Below are 14,998 nucleotides of genomic sequence, written 5' to 3' on the forward strand. Positions count from 1 at the left end.
TCTCTTTATAGCCTGTCCTCAGCTGATCTTATGCGTTTTCGCTTCACTCATTCAATGCCACATTTTCTGTGGGGCTACTACGTGCATTCTAATGAATGTCCTCACAAACTTGGACTGCCTGCATAAGTGCAGTGACAGTGCTGTATATACCTCTGTATCTCACCCAGTGTCGAGTGCAGGGCCCTACACCCACTAAAGCTTAGAGGCTGAGAAAATACTGGAAGAGGATGAGACCAGTGAAAGGGAGGAAAAATATAGCTAGCGCCAGGCCTAAGGAAATAAAGGATATGTTGGATTCCCCAGATCCAGAGGCAATAAAGCCTTTCAATGAGCCTTTCAATAAAGCCTATGGTCAATGAAGTGGTCTGACTAAGCACCTGTCAATGCTGCTCCGTATTTGTTGTAGAGAGCCTGAGGTCTGGAAGTCCAAGGCATGACGTGTAAAAGAATAACGTCCAGTAGCTTCCACTTCTAAGGTAGCAGTCAGCTGTGACTTCCAGCTATTCTTGCCATGATGTAAGAAAGCACACGCTAGTCCACGGACCCACAAAGGTCCAATGAGAACATCAAGTCCATTGATAAATTACAATCTCAGCAAGCCATAGCTAAAGCCATTTCTTAAAAGCTCAGTTCTGAGCACTCAGTAAAATATCAGATAACTCAATGGCACTCAGGGAACAGCCTCTGAAGTGATTAAGAAGAAAGATGACTTAATTCATCTAAAGTGATTAAACACATTAAATACAGCTTGCTTTAATGACTTCTAAGGGATGTCTTATCATCATCAACTGATGCTGACTACCCACAGGGCAGAAGGCAGAGGATTAGGAATCATGGCAGGGCACAAGGGGTAAGGGGTGGGGGTGGTAATACAGAAAAGATGCTGTCCTAGTTCCAAGGAACCATGCTTTCAATGGCATATTCTGATTTTTTCTGTTAGCAGAATAATGTTCCACTTGAGAGAGATCATTTTGCAAACTCAGACACTTAGCATCTACGAGCACCATTATTTTTTCAAACACCGACAGCAGAAATGAAAACTAAATGAATTAATAAAGACTACATTCAGGCTGGGCATAGTGGCTCACACCTGTAATTCTAGCACTTTGGGAGGCTGAAGCAGGAGGATCACTTGAGCCCAGGAGTTCAAGATCAGCCTGGGCAATGTAGGGAAACCCTGCCTCTACAAAAATACAAAGAAAAAAGCCAGGTGTGGTGGTGCATGCCTGTGGTCCCACCTACTCAGGAGCCTGGGGTGGGAGGGAGGGTTGCTCGAGCCTGGAAGTGGAAGTTGCAGTGAGCTATGACATGCCACTGCACTCCAGCCTGGGTGATAGAGGGATACCCTGTAGCAAAACAAAACAAAAACAAAAACAAACAAAAACAAAAAAACAAAAAAAAACACACCTGGGAGGAGGAAGAAAAAATCATTTGAACAAAGAAAATCATCACTAGAGGCTGGGCACAGTGGCTTACACCTGTAATCCCAGCATTTTGGGAGGCCCAGGCAGAAGTATTGCTTGAGCCCAGGAGTTTGAGAGCCACCTGGGCAACACAGCAAGACCCCATCTCTACCAAAATAAAATGACCTAGGTATGGTGGCTCATGCCTTTAGTCCCAGCTGGGAGGGTCGCTTAAGACCGGGAGTTCGGGCTGCAGTGAGGTATGATTGCGCCACTGCACTCCAGCCTGGGTGACAGAATGAGACCTCGTTTAAAAAATTAATAATAAAGGAAGAAAGAAAAAAAATGATCAGTAGAGACTTCAAGAAAACTGTTCAGAAAATAAAATGAATATTTAAAAACCAGATAGGACCTCTGCATAAGAAAATCAAGAATAATAAGCCAGGTGCAGTGGTGTGAACCTGTAGTCCCAGTTACTTGGGAGGCTGAGGTGGAAGAACTGCTTGAATCCAGGAGTTCAAGACTAGCTTGGGCAACATGGTAAGACCCTATCTCTTAACATAAACAAATAAATAAATGAAAAGAACAATAGGAAAGGTTCTAAAACACTGAAGAAAATCTGTGGTTGGCTCCTTAAGGGAGAATCATCGGGAATTTGGGGGTGGGGGATTTGAGACACTAAATGTTGACCTTGTGTGGCCCACCTGTAGGAAAGGTGGCTTTTAGGAATGGATCTAGGATATGGCAGAGTGCATGTTGACCAACACTCACTCCTGCTGACTCATATGGAATCAATGTCAATGTCAGGTGAGACTTACAAAGCACCGCTGGAGATTTTGAAGTCATAGGTAGAAAATGGAAGCACTTGGGGTAGACATTGGCATCAGAGGTGGTTCCTCCTCTTTTTCTAAAGTAAGGTTAGAACTTAGAGAACTTAAGAACAATTACACAACTGTACTAATCAAAAATATTTTTTTCAGGCCAGGCGCAGTGGCTCATGCCTGTAATCCCAACACTTTGGGAGGCCAAGGCAGGGGGATCACTTGAGGCCAGGAGTTCAAGACCACCAATGTGGTGAAGCCCTGTCTCTACTAAAAACACAAAAGTTAGCTGCGAGTGGAGGTGCATGCCTGTTGTCCCACCTACTTGGGAGGCTGAGGTGGTAAAATTACTTGAACCCGGGAGGCAGAGGTTGCAGTGAGTCGAGATCACACCACGGCACTCCAGCCTGGGAGATCTAGTTCTGTCACCCAGGATGGAGGGCAGTGGCATTAACGTAGCTCACTGCAGCCTTGACCTCCAGGGCTAAAGCCATCCTCCCACCTCAGCCTCCTAAGTAGCTAGGACTACAGGCACATACCACCATGCCCAGCTAATTAAAAATAATTTTTTTTTTTTTTTGGTAGAGATAGGGTTTTGCTAAATTGCTGAGGGTGATCTTGTACTTCCGGCCTCAAGTGATCCGCCCACCTTGGTCTCCCAAACTTTTGGGATTATAGGTGTGAGCCACTGTGCCCAGCCTTAATCTTTTTATAACAACAAAACCCAATAAAACATATATACATATACATAAGTATCTCTTAAAGATTTGGAAACGCATTTTCCTGGAGATTAGTTGATCAAATAATGAAGGCTTTGAACTGAATAGGAAGTCAGAAATATGTCCAGATAAAGTTGTTATACGGATGACTGTGGAAAATATTAGGGATCTCATAGAAGGAAGAATAACAATGGTAGAAAAGGTCTAGGATTTCAAACAAGAGAGAACTGAGATGAAACAGAGTTTCAGATGCCTGTTTATCAAACCACAGAGTACAGCCACCAAAGTTAGCTAGAGATTTTAACACAAGGACAAAAACGCAGTGTCTAGAGATCCCTGAGACTTTGCGCAACAGGACTTCCAAATAAAATACTATTCGAAAGAGTAGCCGGTTAGAAGAGAAGCTGCGACAGTCCCATCTGTACATTATAAAATTATATTTCTCTGTGAAACAGCAGCAGTAGCCCACTGCAGAGCAGCTGGGTACAGAGAACAGGAGGGGCAGTAGGCACACTATCATGTGGGGGATGCACCATGCATTGCTGATAGGTTTAAGTAAATGGATGACGATGCTCACAGTATGATGAGGAAAGAGAAATAATGAGGACGTTATCAAATACCTAGGTATCTGCTGTAAGTCTCAACTAAAACTAGGATCTCTAACACAGTTTTTCCTTGCTGACAGTTTAATCTCACAGAAAGTTGAGCAAACTGCAACTTTGGATCTAATTCTGATCAACTAGAGGGAGGGCAGAAACCAGAGAGGGGTGGAGATGTTCTGCTGATGAAGCAGAAGTATCGAGAACTTGGAATAAAGCATGGAAAAAGAGGCTGCTGATAGTCAGGTTTGAACTTTATAGTTTAAAAGAATTGATTTTTAAATGTTCAAAGAAAATATATGCATGACCCGAAACTCAAAAGGGAAGATGCTTCAAGAGGAATAGGAAGGCTCTCAAAAATGAAATTCTAACCATACAATTGCAAATCATCCCTGCAGATGAAAACATAGAGGCATCTAAAGGTACTGATGTGATCTCCCAGGGAGCAGCCTAATGGCTCAAATTTTTAAAGGGCACGTACAAAAAGATCAAGAGAAGAGCCCATAACAAAGAACATAACGTGGCCCATGGCAATTCAAGAAGGCTTAAAGATCAGAATGAGCTTAAACTTGCAAAAATGCTAAAGACAAAAAAAATTTTTTAAGAGCTCTTTTAAAGTTATGTTTGAAACAAGAAGAACAAGAAAGACACAGACCTGCTGTGGAGGATGGTGGTTCTTGGATGGCAAGAAGAAAGGGAAGGATAATCTTTAGACTGGAAGGGAAGAACAAACTTTGACGAGAGGGAAATGAGTGAAGAGTTGGGATTTAGAGATCAAATGACTACTCTTAACAGGCTGAATTCACTCCAGTGTACAGAGAAAAATACAGCAGCAGAAATGCAACCAATAACCTTTGATAGTCTGGTGAATCTGGAATGAGGGTCAACTGAACAGGCAAGAAAGGGCACGTGCAAGTCCCAATTTTCTTTTTTTTCCCCGAGACAGAGTCTCACTCTGTTGCCCAGGCTGGAGTGCAGTGGTGTGATCTTGGCTCACTGCAACCTCTGACTCCCTGGTTCAAGCGATTCTCCAGCCTCAGCCTCCTGAGTAGCTGGGATTACAGGCATGTGCCACCAGGCCCAGCTAATTTTTGTATTTTTAGTAGAGACAGGGTTTCACTGTGTTGGCCAGGCTGGTCTCAAACTCCTGACCTTGGCTTCCCAAAGGGCTGGGATTACAGGTGTGAGCCACCACGCCCGGCCCCAATTTTCAAACACATGACAACAAAGCACTTTGCAGACCATCTGGGAAATTCTAAAAGAGTATTAAACAAAAGATTTATGAACATTTAGAAAGGGAAATAAAACTCTTCCAGGAGATACCCGCTAACAATAAGTCACTGCAGAAATGATGGGGCAATGGGGAGAACTCTGTGCATGGGAGGATGATGTAAAAGGCAGGTGAATCTCAATGTGGCATCTGCTGACTTCTCCCAGGACATCCTTGTAGATATGATGGAGAAATGTATATAAAGACACTCTAGTCATGAAGATTCATGATTAAGTGACAAGAATCATGGAATTCCTAAATTTATATCAACCAGAAGTCTCTTTAGTGGATTTGGAACATTAAATGAGGTAGGAGAGTTCATAAGGGAAAACTTGAAATCTGTGATATGAGGACTAGGTAAATAAAACTTCAAGAGTATAGCATTAGAGAAAAGACACAAGGGGACAAACCTGCAAATACCTCAGGGCACCGTGTAGAAAGGAGATCTGCATTTTCTATGTGGGCCCTCAAAATAAAGAACAATGGTTGGAAGGTTGAGTTGAGTTACAGCTGACTGAAGATGGCACAGGGCAGTCTTGGGCTAGGGCACTGCTTGGTCAATAGGGCACGCTCCCAGGCAGAAGCCATGACCGTTTGTCAGGGAAGGGTGCTCCACAGGATGACCAGTAAGGACCTGTACTAGATGGTGCTGTAACAGGTTAACTCAAACTTTGTGGTAAAAATCCGGTCCTAAAATCAAGGTGTTGGCAGGGCTGGTTCCTTTTGGAAGCCGCTGGGGAAGAATCTGTTCCCTTGTTTTTTCCAGATTCTAGAGGCTTCCTGTATTCCTTGGCCTGTGGCCTCATTTTCCTATCATTCCTACCTCTGCTTCACCATCACGTCTCCTTCTCTGGCCCTGAGCTTCCTGCCTCCCTTTTAAGAACATCCTTGTGTTTACATTGGGCCTACCTGGATAATTCAGGATAACCCCCTCGTCAAAGGGCTCTTAATTTAATAACACCTGCAAGGTCCTTGTGGCCATGTAATGAAACATCTTTAAAGGTTCCAGGGATCAGGAGGTGGACATCCTTGGGGAGTCACTATTCTGTCTATCACAAGGACCTTTAAAGCCTCAGAGGTTAAGTGAATTCTACATTGGAAGGGCCCAGCTGAAGAGTCCCTGTTCTTATCAGTGGCACAGGCTCTGAGACACATTGTCCCCAAACCTTAAAATCTAAACCGTAAAAATAATTATTTATAAGTATATTAACAAAGTTGAACATATTGGCTTGAGTGCAAGTTTAATGTAGTTAATTATAAACACTGAACAGATACCAATCTTTTTCAAAAACTCTCATGTTAACCCAACAATTAAATATTAACTTTTTAGTACGCCATAAAGTTTATTTCCTTATAAACCACTATTTACAGGCTCCCTTAACCATTTAAATAGAATGACATACATTACCACTTAACCAGGTGGCCAAAAGTCTATGATCACCCTCCCTCAAACTTCCCAGAACTGGTATAGAGCTTCAGGGGAAATGTGTAAAATATTGAGGAAAAAGTAATGATGACAATAAAATTATCCAGATCTGTTACCATCTCTTCTTTTTCTTTTTACATTTAACCACTCTCAATTTCTCTTACCTCCAATCACCGGTCTCTAAACCCAACCGTAGGTTATTCTTTCCAATATAACTTTTCATCTATATTTTCTTTAAAATTCAGCCCCAAATGAGACATTAAAAAAAAAACAAAAAACCTATGGATTTAGAAAATAATGTTTCCTTATATTTCAAGTCTTACCTCTCAAGGAACCATGCTGCTTAAGGTCAGATGTACTGGGCCATGGACCAGTACTAGCCTGTGGCCTGTTAGGGACCAGGCTGCACGGCAGGGGGTGAGCGGCAGGCGAGTGAGTGAGGCTTCGTCTGTATTTACAGCTGCTCCCCATCACTCGCATTACTGCCTGAGCTCCGCCTCCTGTCAGATCAGCAGGGGCATTAGATTCTCACAGGAGCATGAACCCTATTGTGAACTGCACATGCGAGGGATGTAGCCTGCACACTCCTTATGAGAATCTAATGCCTGACGATCTGTCACCATCTACCATCACGCCCAGGTGGGACCACATAGTTGCAAGAAAACAAACTCAGGGCTCCCACTAATTCTACATTATGGTGAGTTGTATTTCATTATATAGTACAGAATAATAATAATAGGAATAAAGTGCACACTTAATGTAATGAGCTTGAATCACTCTGAAACCATTTCCCCGCCACCACCCCTGGGTCCATGGAAAAACCGTCTTCAACAAAACTGGTCCATGGTGCCCAAAAGTTGGGGACCACTGCTATAGATAAAATAAATCCATAAATAACACTTTTGATCAACAGTTTCATCCCCCCTCACATATATATATTTTTACCAGAACTCTTACCAAGCAAGACTCACTGAGCAGGAAGACTTGAGGATGGCAAAATGATGAAAGAATGAGTAACTAAAGGGAAAAGGAAATTCCTCCACAAGACTAAGCTGCACATGGAGGAGTGACTAAGTGTCATTCACTGTGGTCCTTCTAACCTGCAGCACAGGGCGTGGCAACTAGTGGGTGTTTAAACACAGAGAAACATGAGCTCCAGATAAGAGGATGGGGTGGTGCCTGCGTTTCTTCCCCACTCTACTCCTAGCACCTGGCATAGTGACTCACACGTGGGGAGCACCTGAGGGTTTGTTGAACAATGACTCTTCTCATTAGCTAAAAATGACAGACACAACATAAGGAGAAAAACTGGGAAGTAAGTAAAGCAGAGAAACAGTAAGTAAGTAAGGTCTTACTTTGCTATCCTTGTCTGGTTTGGTTGCTGAACTGTTCCCACAAGCTGATGAAGCACTGTCAGGAGATGTGGGGAGTCCAGGGAGAACAGTCACTATCCGGCCACTGGGCTCAGCCTCCAGAGAAGCACTGGTGATGCTCTGGGAGGTCAGCGGAGCAGCTGCTGCACAGGCCAGAGGGGCACTGGCTCGACTGATACTGATGGCAGCAGTGTGCGTGGCTGAGCTTGGCATCGGAGGCGCAGGTTGTGGGGAGGCCAGCGAGTGATGGGGCAGGCCCACAGATGCAGGGCCAAGGCCGGTGGCATTCTGTACCTGGATGGGTGTCACTGCTGCCGTGGGGCGCTCCTGGTTGTGCGCTGCAACTAGTAAATGGAAAGAGGGAACATAGCAAAATTCAACTATCTAATAGATGCTGCTCACCAAAACATGAGTCATTTCACTGCATCAGACCATGATAAAAGGCTGCTACTGTATTTATTACAATAAAGATGGGATGGATGGTAGCCTAAAAGCACTTAATCTTAGCTGGATTCCTAGACACTATCTATTGTCCTTCCAGGTCAGTCCTTGAGTCTACTGAGTGCCTGGAAGCTCAGTTCTTTTACTTAGGAGACAGCCCCTCCACAGTGTTAGCCACACTGAGCCAGTTTTTGATGGCATTCTACAGTGTCAAGCCATGTCTCCCTCTAGTCCTTTTCCTATTATTCATTCCCTTTTCTTATTAATCATTTTCCTTCTTTATGTTTTTCTGATAGAGCTCACAAACCCTTAGTTTACCCCTCATCCCATTAGTTACCCGAGACTCTTGGGAAGGTTTTCAGTGCTACAGAACTACGAAAGCTGTTTAAGATCCCATAGGGTCCAAAGTAGACTTGTGCTTAAGTTAATCAGAAATAATCAGCACACCCGTTAGTAGAGTATCACACAATGTCACATGAATGGTAGTAGTGAGATGTGAAGTCATAAGATTTCAACTATAGAGGTCAAAATTTCAAGTACTATTGACATTCTTAGGATCAGCCTAATTTCTTTCAGATTTTAGATTTACCCATCAGGTTTGAAGTAATATGCAGGACACGCTTAGCCCAAATAAATAGATACAAGGTTCCACTGAGTAGATTGTGCCTAATGTTGTTCATTATTTTAATTACATCTACATTTCTCAACATCTGTTATAAAAGATCTACTATTAGGCAGGTAAGCCTTTTATCCTGGTATGTTCTGTCCTGGGTTCCTCCTTACCTGTCCTCACAGCATTGCGGGCCTGGTTGACTGTCATTTGCCCAGTCATATGCAACAAGACCTTGGCCTGAGGACTTGTCTGGATGTGAGCTGCCGATACCACAGCCGTGGGGACAACACTGGGACTCCCAGCCACACCATTTCCCTGGAGCTTCTGGGCAGGCCCTCCTGCCGTGGAAGGACTGACCATGGTCACCCCCCGACTAGTCTGGCCAGCTGTAGACATAGGGACTTTAGCTTGGGAAGCATTTGTCACCGCCCTGCCAAGACAGAAACATAGATGGAAAGTCCGATCCATCAGCAAAATGAGAGAAAGAACAATTAAACGCAAGAAAAATGACTCAGAGCTTTAAACACAGAACATTTTAAAAAATGAATGAATTATTTTTATAAAGTTTAAGAATAGAAAATTCAAAGTAACGATGGCTCTGAGACACAGAAAGGTCTTGAAATATATTCTGAATCACCAGAAACCACACGTCATACTCTGCTCAAGAATATACAGTTACTGCGTTCAGCTTTCCATAACAAGACCAAATATCTCCGCTGACCTTCAAGGCCCTGGATTCTCCCACTTCATCTACAGAACAAGCTAGGATCACTCCCTGACAATATCCCCATTTCCACATCTTTGCTCCTGTCTCCTGGCTTCCTACTTGCCTCCAGCTCCACATCACACATGTGCCCGTGTACATGCATGCACACATATACACACACTAGTGGAATGTCCGTCTTCTCTTGACATATCGTAATCTCATTTATGTTTCAAGACCCAGCACGAACGCTGTCAGTTCAAGAAGCCTTGCCTCAGATTCAGGTTTAAGATCTTATGATTCTATTGTTTCACGTGGATTTCTTCTTTCATCCTGTTTCTAAACTCCACAATTGTTTATGCTTTGGTCCTTGATTACAAAATGTGGTATGTTATTATTATTACTATTTTTTGAGACAGAGTCTCACTCTGTTGCCCAGGCTGGAGCGGAGTGGCACGATCTCGCCTTACCCCTCTCCCAGGTTCAAGTCATTCTCCTGTCTAAGCCTCCCAAGTAGCTAGGAGTACAGGCATGCGCCACCATGCCCTGCTACTTTCTTCTGTTTTTAGTAGAGGTGGGGTTTCACTATGTTGACCAGGCTGGTCTCGAATTCCAGACCTCAGGTGATCCGCCCACCTCACCCTCCCAAAGTGCTGGGATTACAGGTGTGAGCCAATGCACCCGGCCGGTGTATTTATTTTTTAATAAATTCTTTATCAAATACTGCTGACTTGGTAAGTTCCTTGAAGGCAGGGCCAGTGCGACATAACTCTTCTGTATTCATCCTGTATTTGCACATGTACCAGGTTATAGCCAACTTTAAACATCTATTTACTCACTGAATGTAATTAAGCTCAGTGTAGTTTTGTGTAATGTATTTTTTTCACATTCCAAATTCATTTAAATGATAACAATTCTGTATATAGTAACTTTCTACTAAGAAAACACTTCCTTAACTTGAACATCCTTATTATTTACCGTGAATGACAGAATTTACTGTAAGCACATGTTCCTCTAGAGTTAAACAAGCAGAGAGACTTTTTTTTTTTTTTCCCCCTTGAGATGGAGTCTTGCTCTGCTGCCCAGGCTGGACTGAGTGGCGTGATCTCGGTTCACTGCAGCCTCTGCCTCCCAGGTTCAAGTGATTCTTCTGCCTCAACCTCCAAAGTAGCTGGGTCTAAAGGCACAGGCCACCATTCCCCGCTAATATTTGGGTTTTTTTTGTTTTTTTGTTTTTTTTTTAGTAGAGATGGGGTTTCACCTTGTTGGTCAGGCCTCAAGTGATCAACTCCTTACCTCAATGATCCGCCTACCTTGGCCTCCAGAAGTGCTGGGATTACAGGTGTGAGCCACTGCACCCGGCTATACAAGCAGAGAGACTTCTAATAACTGGTTTTTGACAAAAATTTTTAATAAAAAGTATTTTATAAAAATGTTTTCCTTCATTCACTTTATTTTTTTGTTATTTGCCGCATTTCTCTTATCTATTATTATCATTATTTTGCACCAGGGAGGTTCTATCTGCCATTTTCTGGATGGGATGGATTCTGAATGTAGATTTTAACATACACATAAAACAATGTTTATATTGATTAAAAATTTGCAAGTCAAATTAAAGTTAACATTCTGTCACCATCTGCAACAATAGTGATTTTCATTTGATTAGGCTGCTGGCCAACCTATAAATCAAGGCCAACAGCTGACAAACATGTCAGTTCATTAAGCTATTTGTTTAAAATCAGGGGGTTTGAGGAATGATTTAATGCAGTTAAACCTGGACTGTATATTAAATGTCCGGTGGTCAAAAACTAGGGCTCCCCCGGTGTTGATTTCATTACAGGTCATTTAATTCTATTTCCAAGGCTTCTTCCCTGAGTGACCAAAAGTTGAACTATCTTTACATAAAATGTATAAATTTTTGCATATCTAAAGCTTCTGTTACTCTGTAACAGGGTTTCTCAACCTCAGTGACATTTTAGGCCAGATTATGATTATTTTTTGTGGGAGGCTGTCCTATGTATAGGACGTTTCACTCTTAGCCTCTATCCACTAAAGCCAGTAGCACCCCCAACCTCCAGTTATGACAATCAAAAATATTTCTGGATATGGTCAAATGTTCCCTGGGGAGCAAAACTGCCCTCAGTTGAGAAGGGTCTATGCTATACTTCTGACTATATGATAGAATTCATTGTCAAAATTCAGAGGTAATTACCAAGTTAATGAAACAGATAGAAATCTAGAGCACCAGGGTTCAGGTTTGAGCACTTCTTCACCATGTGATCTCAGACAAGCTGTATGATATCTCTGTGCCTCAATGTAACAGCAGCGAAGAATTAAGGTGAATTAGCGTAACGCGTTTATAAAGCTGCGCATACAGTACGCATTATATAAACACCTAAGTATTAACACTATAGCTTTTCTTTGTATCAACACTACGCCTTTTCTAGTAGAAAAATACTGAAAATGGTGCTGTTGAACCTTTTCACATTAAAGCAAATAACTTAAAACCCGGTACATTTACTGGTAGAAACCTGTAATTTCACATATATGCATGTGAAAAGCAAGCTAAAAATTTTAGAGTTAGAAGGGATTTTAGCAGATGTAGACATGGATTTTTAAAACTTTGGCTATGTAACAGGCAATTATAATGGGAAAGGAATCTGGATAGGCTGAAAATCATGGAAAAGAACAAAGCTTCTCTGTTTAGAACATAGTAAACAATTTATTCAAAACCATACCTTGTGACTGGTGCCACATAATTGCCAGGGAAAACCCCTATCTTGCTGGTATGCATGGATGTCCCTTTGAACCAGCCATCCTGGCAGCGCTCAAACACTAAAAACATCTCCCCTTTTCTCAGCTCTAGTTCATCCTCTTTCCGAGGAGTGTATGGATATATAGCAACATACCTAGAATAGAAAATAATATTTGATTTCAGGCTGAGTAACAGACAAATCCCAAGACGCTCAAAACTCTTCCTTGGTACAAAATGTTGAACATTTTGTACAAATGTAAACTGAAAGTATAATCCTTTAATCTATAAGTAGCATTGACAATTCTCCATTGAAAAACGTTTTGCTGTCTACATTTTAAAAGCAGGCAGAGGCCTTTCTGATTAAGCACCTGTTCCTCCCAGTGTGGAAGTGACTATCCCGCCAAATAGTATTTGCATAGTGTGAAAGAATTAATGCAGTTTCCAAGAGTGCCTAACTTGCTACCAGAGATTATGCACCCACAGGGGAAACTGTGCTCTTCAAATGGCACTTGTTAGGCTTGAGAAGTAGCCCCAAATGAGAACATACCGTATGAAACCCCACTGGGAGCACAACATGCTGGCTTCTACACACAAGCTGAACCTAGAGGCTTGAGCTACACCTGCTTTTGTATGCTCAGTTCTAGGGAAAAAGACTAAATTTGAAAAAATCAAGGGAAAACAAAGTCCAGATCAGAAGACGTACAAGACAACCCCAAGATGCAAGGTGACTGTGCCCACCAACACATGGTAACCATGCAGGCAACATTAACCTACAGTTCTTACCAGTGCTCTAAACTGTTGGTGTATAAAATTACACAATGCAGGATCCACAAAGACCTGGCTGTATTCTGCCCTAAATAAACTCTCAACAGAGGATAAACTTTTCTAGATACTCATTGCTGAGGCCTTAAACCTTTTACATTCATACTCCAACTAGACCTAGATATGATTTGTGCAGAATACCTTTCTGTTATTAGTATTCTTATGCAAGAAATGAAAATAAAGATAAAAAGTTCAAACAGGAGTTGTACAAAAGAGGCAGTTTCATACACATCTAATATTATAAAGAAGCAAACAGTGTGTTTCCCTAAACTATGAAAGGCCTTCTTCACTAGTGGGACAGCTACCTGGCAAGCTCATGTATCAGACTCATTTTCTCTCAGCAGTTCCCTAGTCACATGCATGACCAGGTAGAAGTCTGCAGGACACAGACCGCTTGGCGAGCCATAACGCTGTCATCAGCTCACTGTCAGAAAGGTGCTTCTTGACCTCTGAGGTCTGGACTTAGTTTTAAATGAACACATAAGCAGTAATAGACGACACCCTCACTTACACACTGGGGCGAGTCTGAGGCCGTAAGTGTGCAATCTGGTCAGTGGATCCTGCCATGGGCCTTGGTCCCATTCCAGCAGCAGCAGCAGCAGCGGCGGCGCCTGGTGGTGTGGAGGCAAGGACAGTGGCAGCCAGGAGAGGGGGTGGTGGAAGAGGAGGATTCAAAGTCTGGTATAGGAAAAACATAAAGAGAAAGGGAAAAAAGGGAACAAAATACTGATTTACATCTTTCTATGGAAGGTGGGAGAGAAAAAGAATCATAAATCCACAGAACAAGACTTTAATGGAATCCACACAGGGCAGAATCATCAGGCTAACTGATAGAAAGTCTGCTTCTACAAATTCATCTCTTGTTCTCCTTTAAAATCTTAAAGCCATAGCAACCTTTTCAGCAAACAGGTAAGTAATCACCCTTGGGAGGAGGGAAAGAAAAACAAAATGAAACAATTGCATGTAATTTTAAGATTAATAGCATTTTATTTTTTTTATTTTTTATTTTTTTTTTTGAGACGGAGTCTTGCTCTGCCGCCCAGGCTGGAGTACAGTGGCCGGATCTCCGCTCACTGCAAGCTCCGCCTCCCGGGTTCACGCCATTCTCCTGCCTCAGCCTCCCGAGTAGCTGGGACTACAGGCGCCCGCCACCTCGCCCGGCTAGTTTTTTGTATTTTTAGTAGAGACGGGGTTTCACCGTGTTAGCCAGGATGGTCTCGATCTCCTGACCTCGTGATCCGCCCATCTCGGCCTCCCAAAGTGCTGGGATTACAGGCTTGAGCCACCGCGCCCGGCCAATAGCATTTTAAAGTATGAACTTGGACAAGGATCCAAATGCCTTTCGAGGGGGGTAGCTATAATGTCACGCTGCTTGCTAGGAATTAATTTGTGATTGTTTCTGTAATCTGAAACTTAAACACAACACACAATTCAGCTGCACTATATCTCAAATCATTCCTTCAGAAGAAAATTTCCTTTGATGCTTGGTCTACAAAAAGCCCAAACAATAGTTAAGCCGCAGTCACTGGACCATTGTTGCTACTTTTGCTTATTCTTTTCTTAACTTTGCCAGCTTTTGAAATTTGGTACTATCAAGGCTGGTAACCTTCAACAAGTACACCAGTGAAAAGCTGCTGGTTCCTTTATGGGCACAGCCTAATGGGGTTCTGCCTACAGGATTCCATGCCTTTTGAAAATCAATGGAGCAATTGTTACCTTCTGATCTATAAACCCAGATAATTCTTTAGGGTCTGTATACTGAAACTCCTGGGAAAACAGGCACACAAAGACTGCCTGAACCCCTACCTCGTCCCCTCCAAACGTTTGAACCACTAGATGTAAAAACTAAATCAAAGGAGAACTAAGAAGACTAAAGAATTTACCTAGTTAAGTGTAAATGGCTTCTATACATCAGCATATTAACAAAATAAAGATCCAATGATTTCTAAATATAGCTTATACCAGTCATCTTATTTCTGTTTTTTGGAATAAAAATTTTAATTTCATCACCATTCACTATAATACATCTGGCTGTTCATATACATATACATAG

At 42.4% G+C, this 14,998-nt stretch overlaps 1 protein-coding gene across 1 annotated transcript in view; it reads right to left on the minus strand.

Moving 5' to 3' along the window:
• SH3RF1 (SH3 domain containing ring finger 1) overlaps nt 1-14,998 on the minus strand; it is a 178,121-nt gene that overhangs the window by 14,938 nt on the left and 148,185 nt on the right. The window contains exons 7-10 of the mRNA XM_025386491.1: nt 13,457-13,623; nt 12,107-12,277; nt 8,836-9,095; nt 7,594-7,955 (exon numbers count right to left, since the gene is read on the minus strand). Coding sequence (XP_025242276.1) covers nt 7,594-7,955; nt 8,836-9,095; nt 12,107-12,277; nt 13,457-13,623 — 960 coding nt within the window. The remainder of the gene's footprint in view (nt 1-7,593; nt 7,956-8,835; nt 9,096-12,106; nt 12,278-13,456; nt 13,624-14,998) is intronic.

This window comes from Theropithecus gelada, chromosome 5 (genome assembly GCF_003255815.1).
Source record: "Theropithecus gelada isolate Dixy chromosome 5, Tgel_1.0, whole genome shotgun sequence".
NCBI lineage: Eukaryota > Metazoa > Chordata > Mammalia > Primates > Cercopithecidae > Theropithecus > Theropithecus gelada.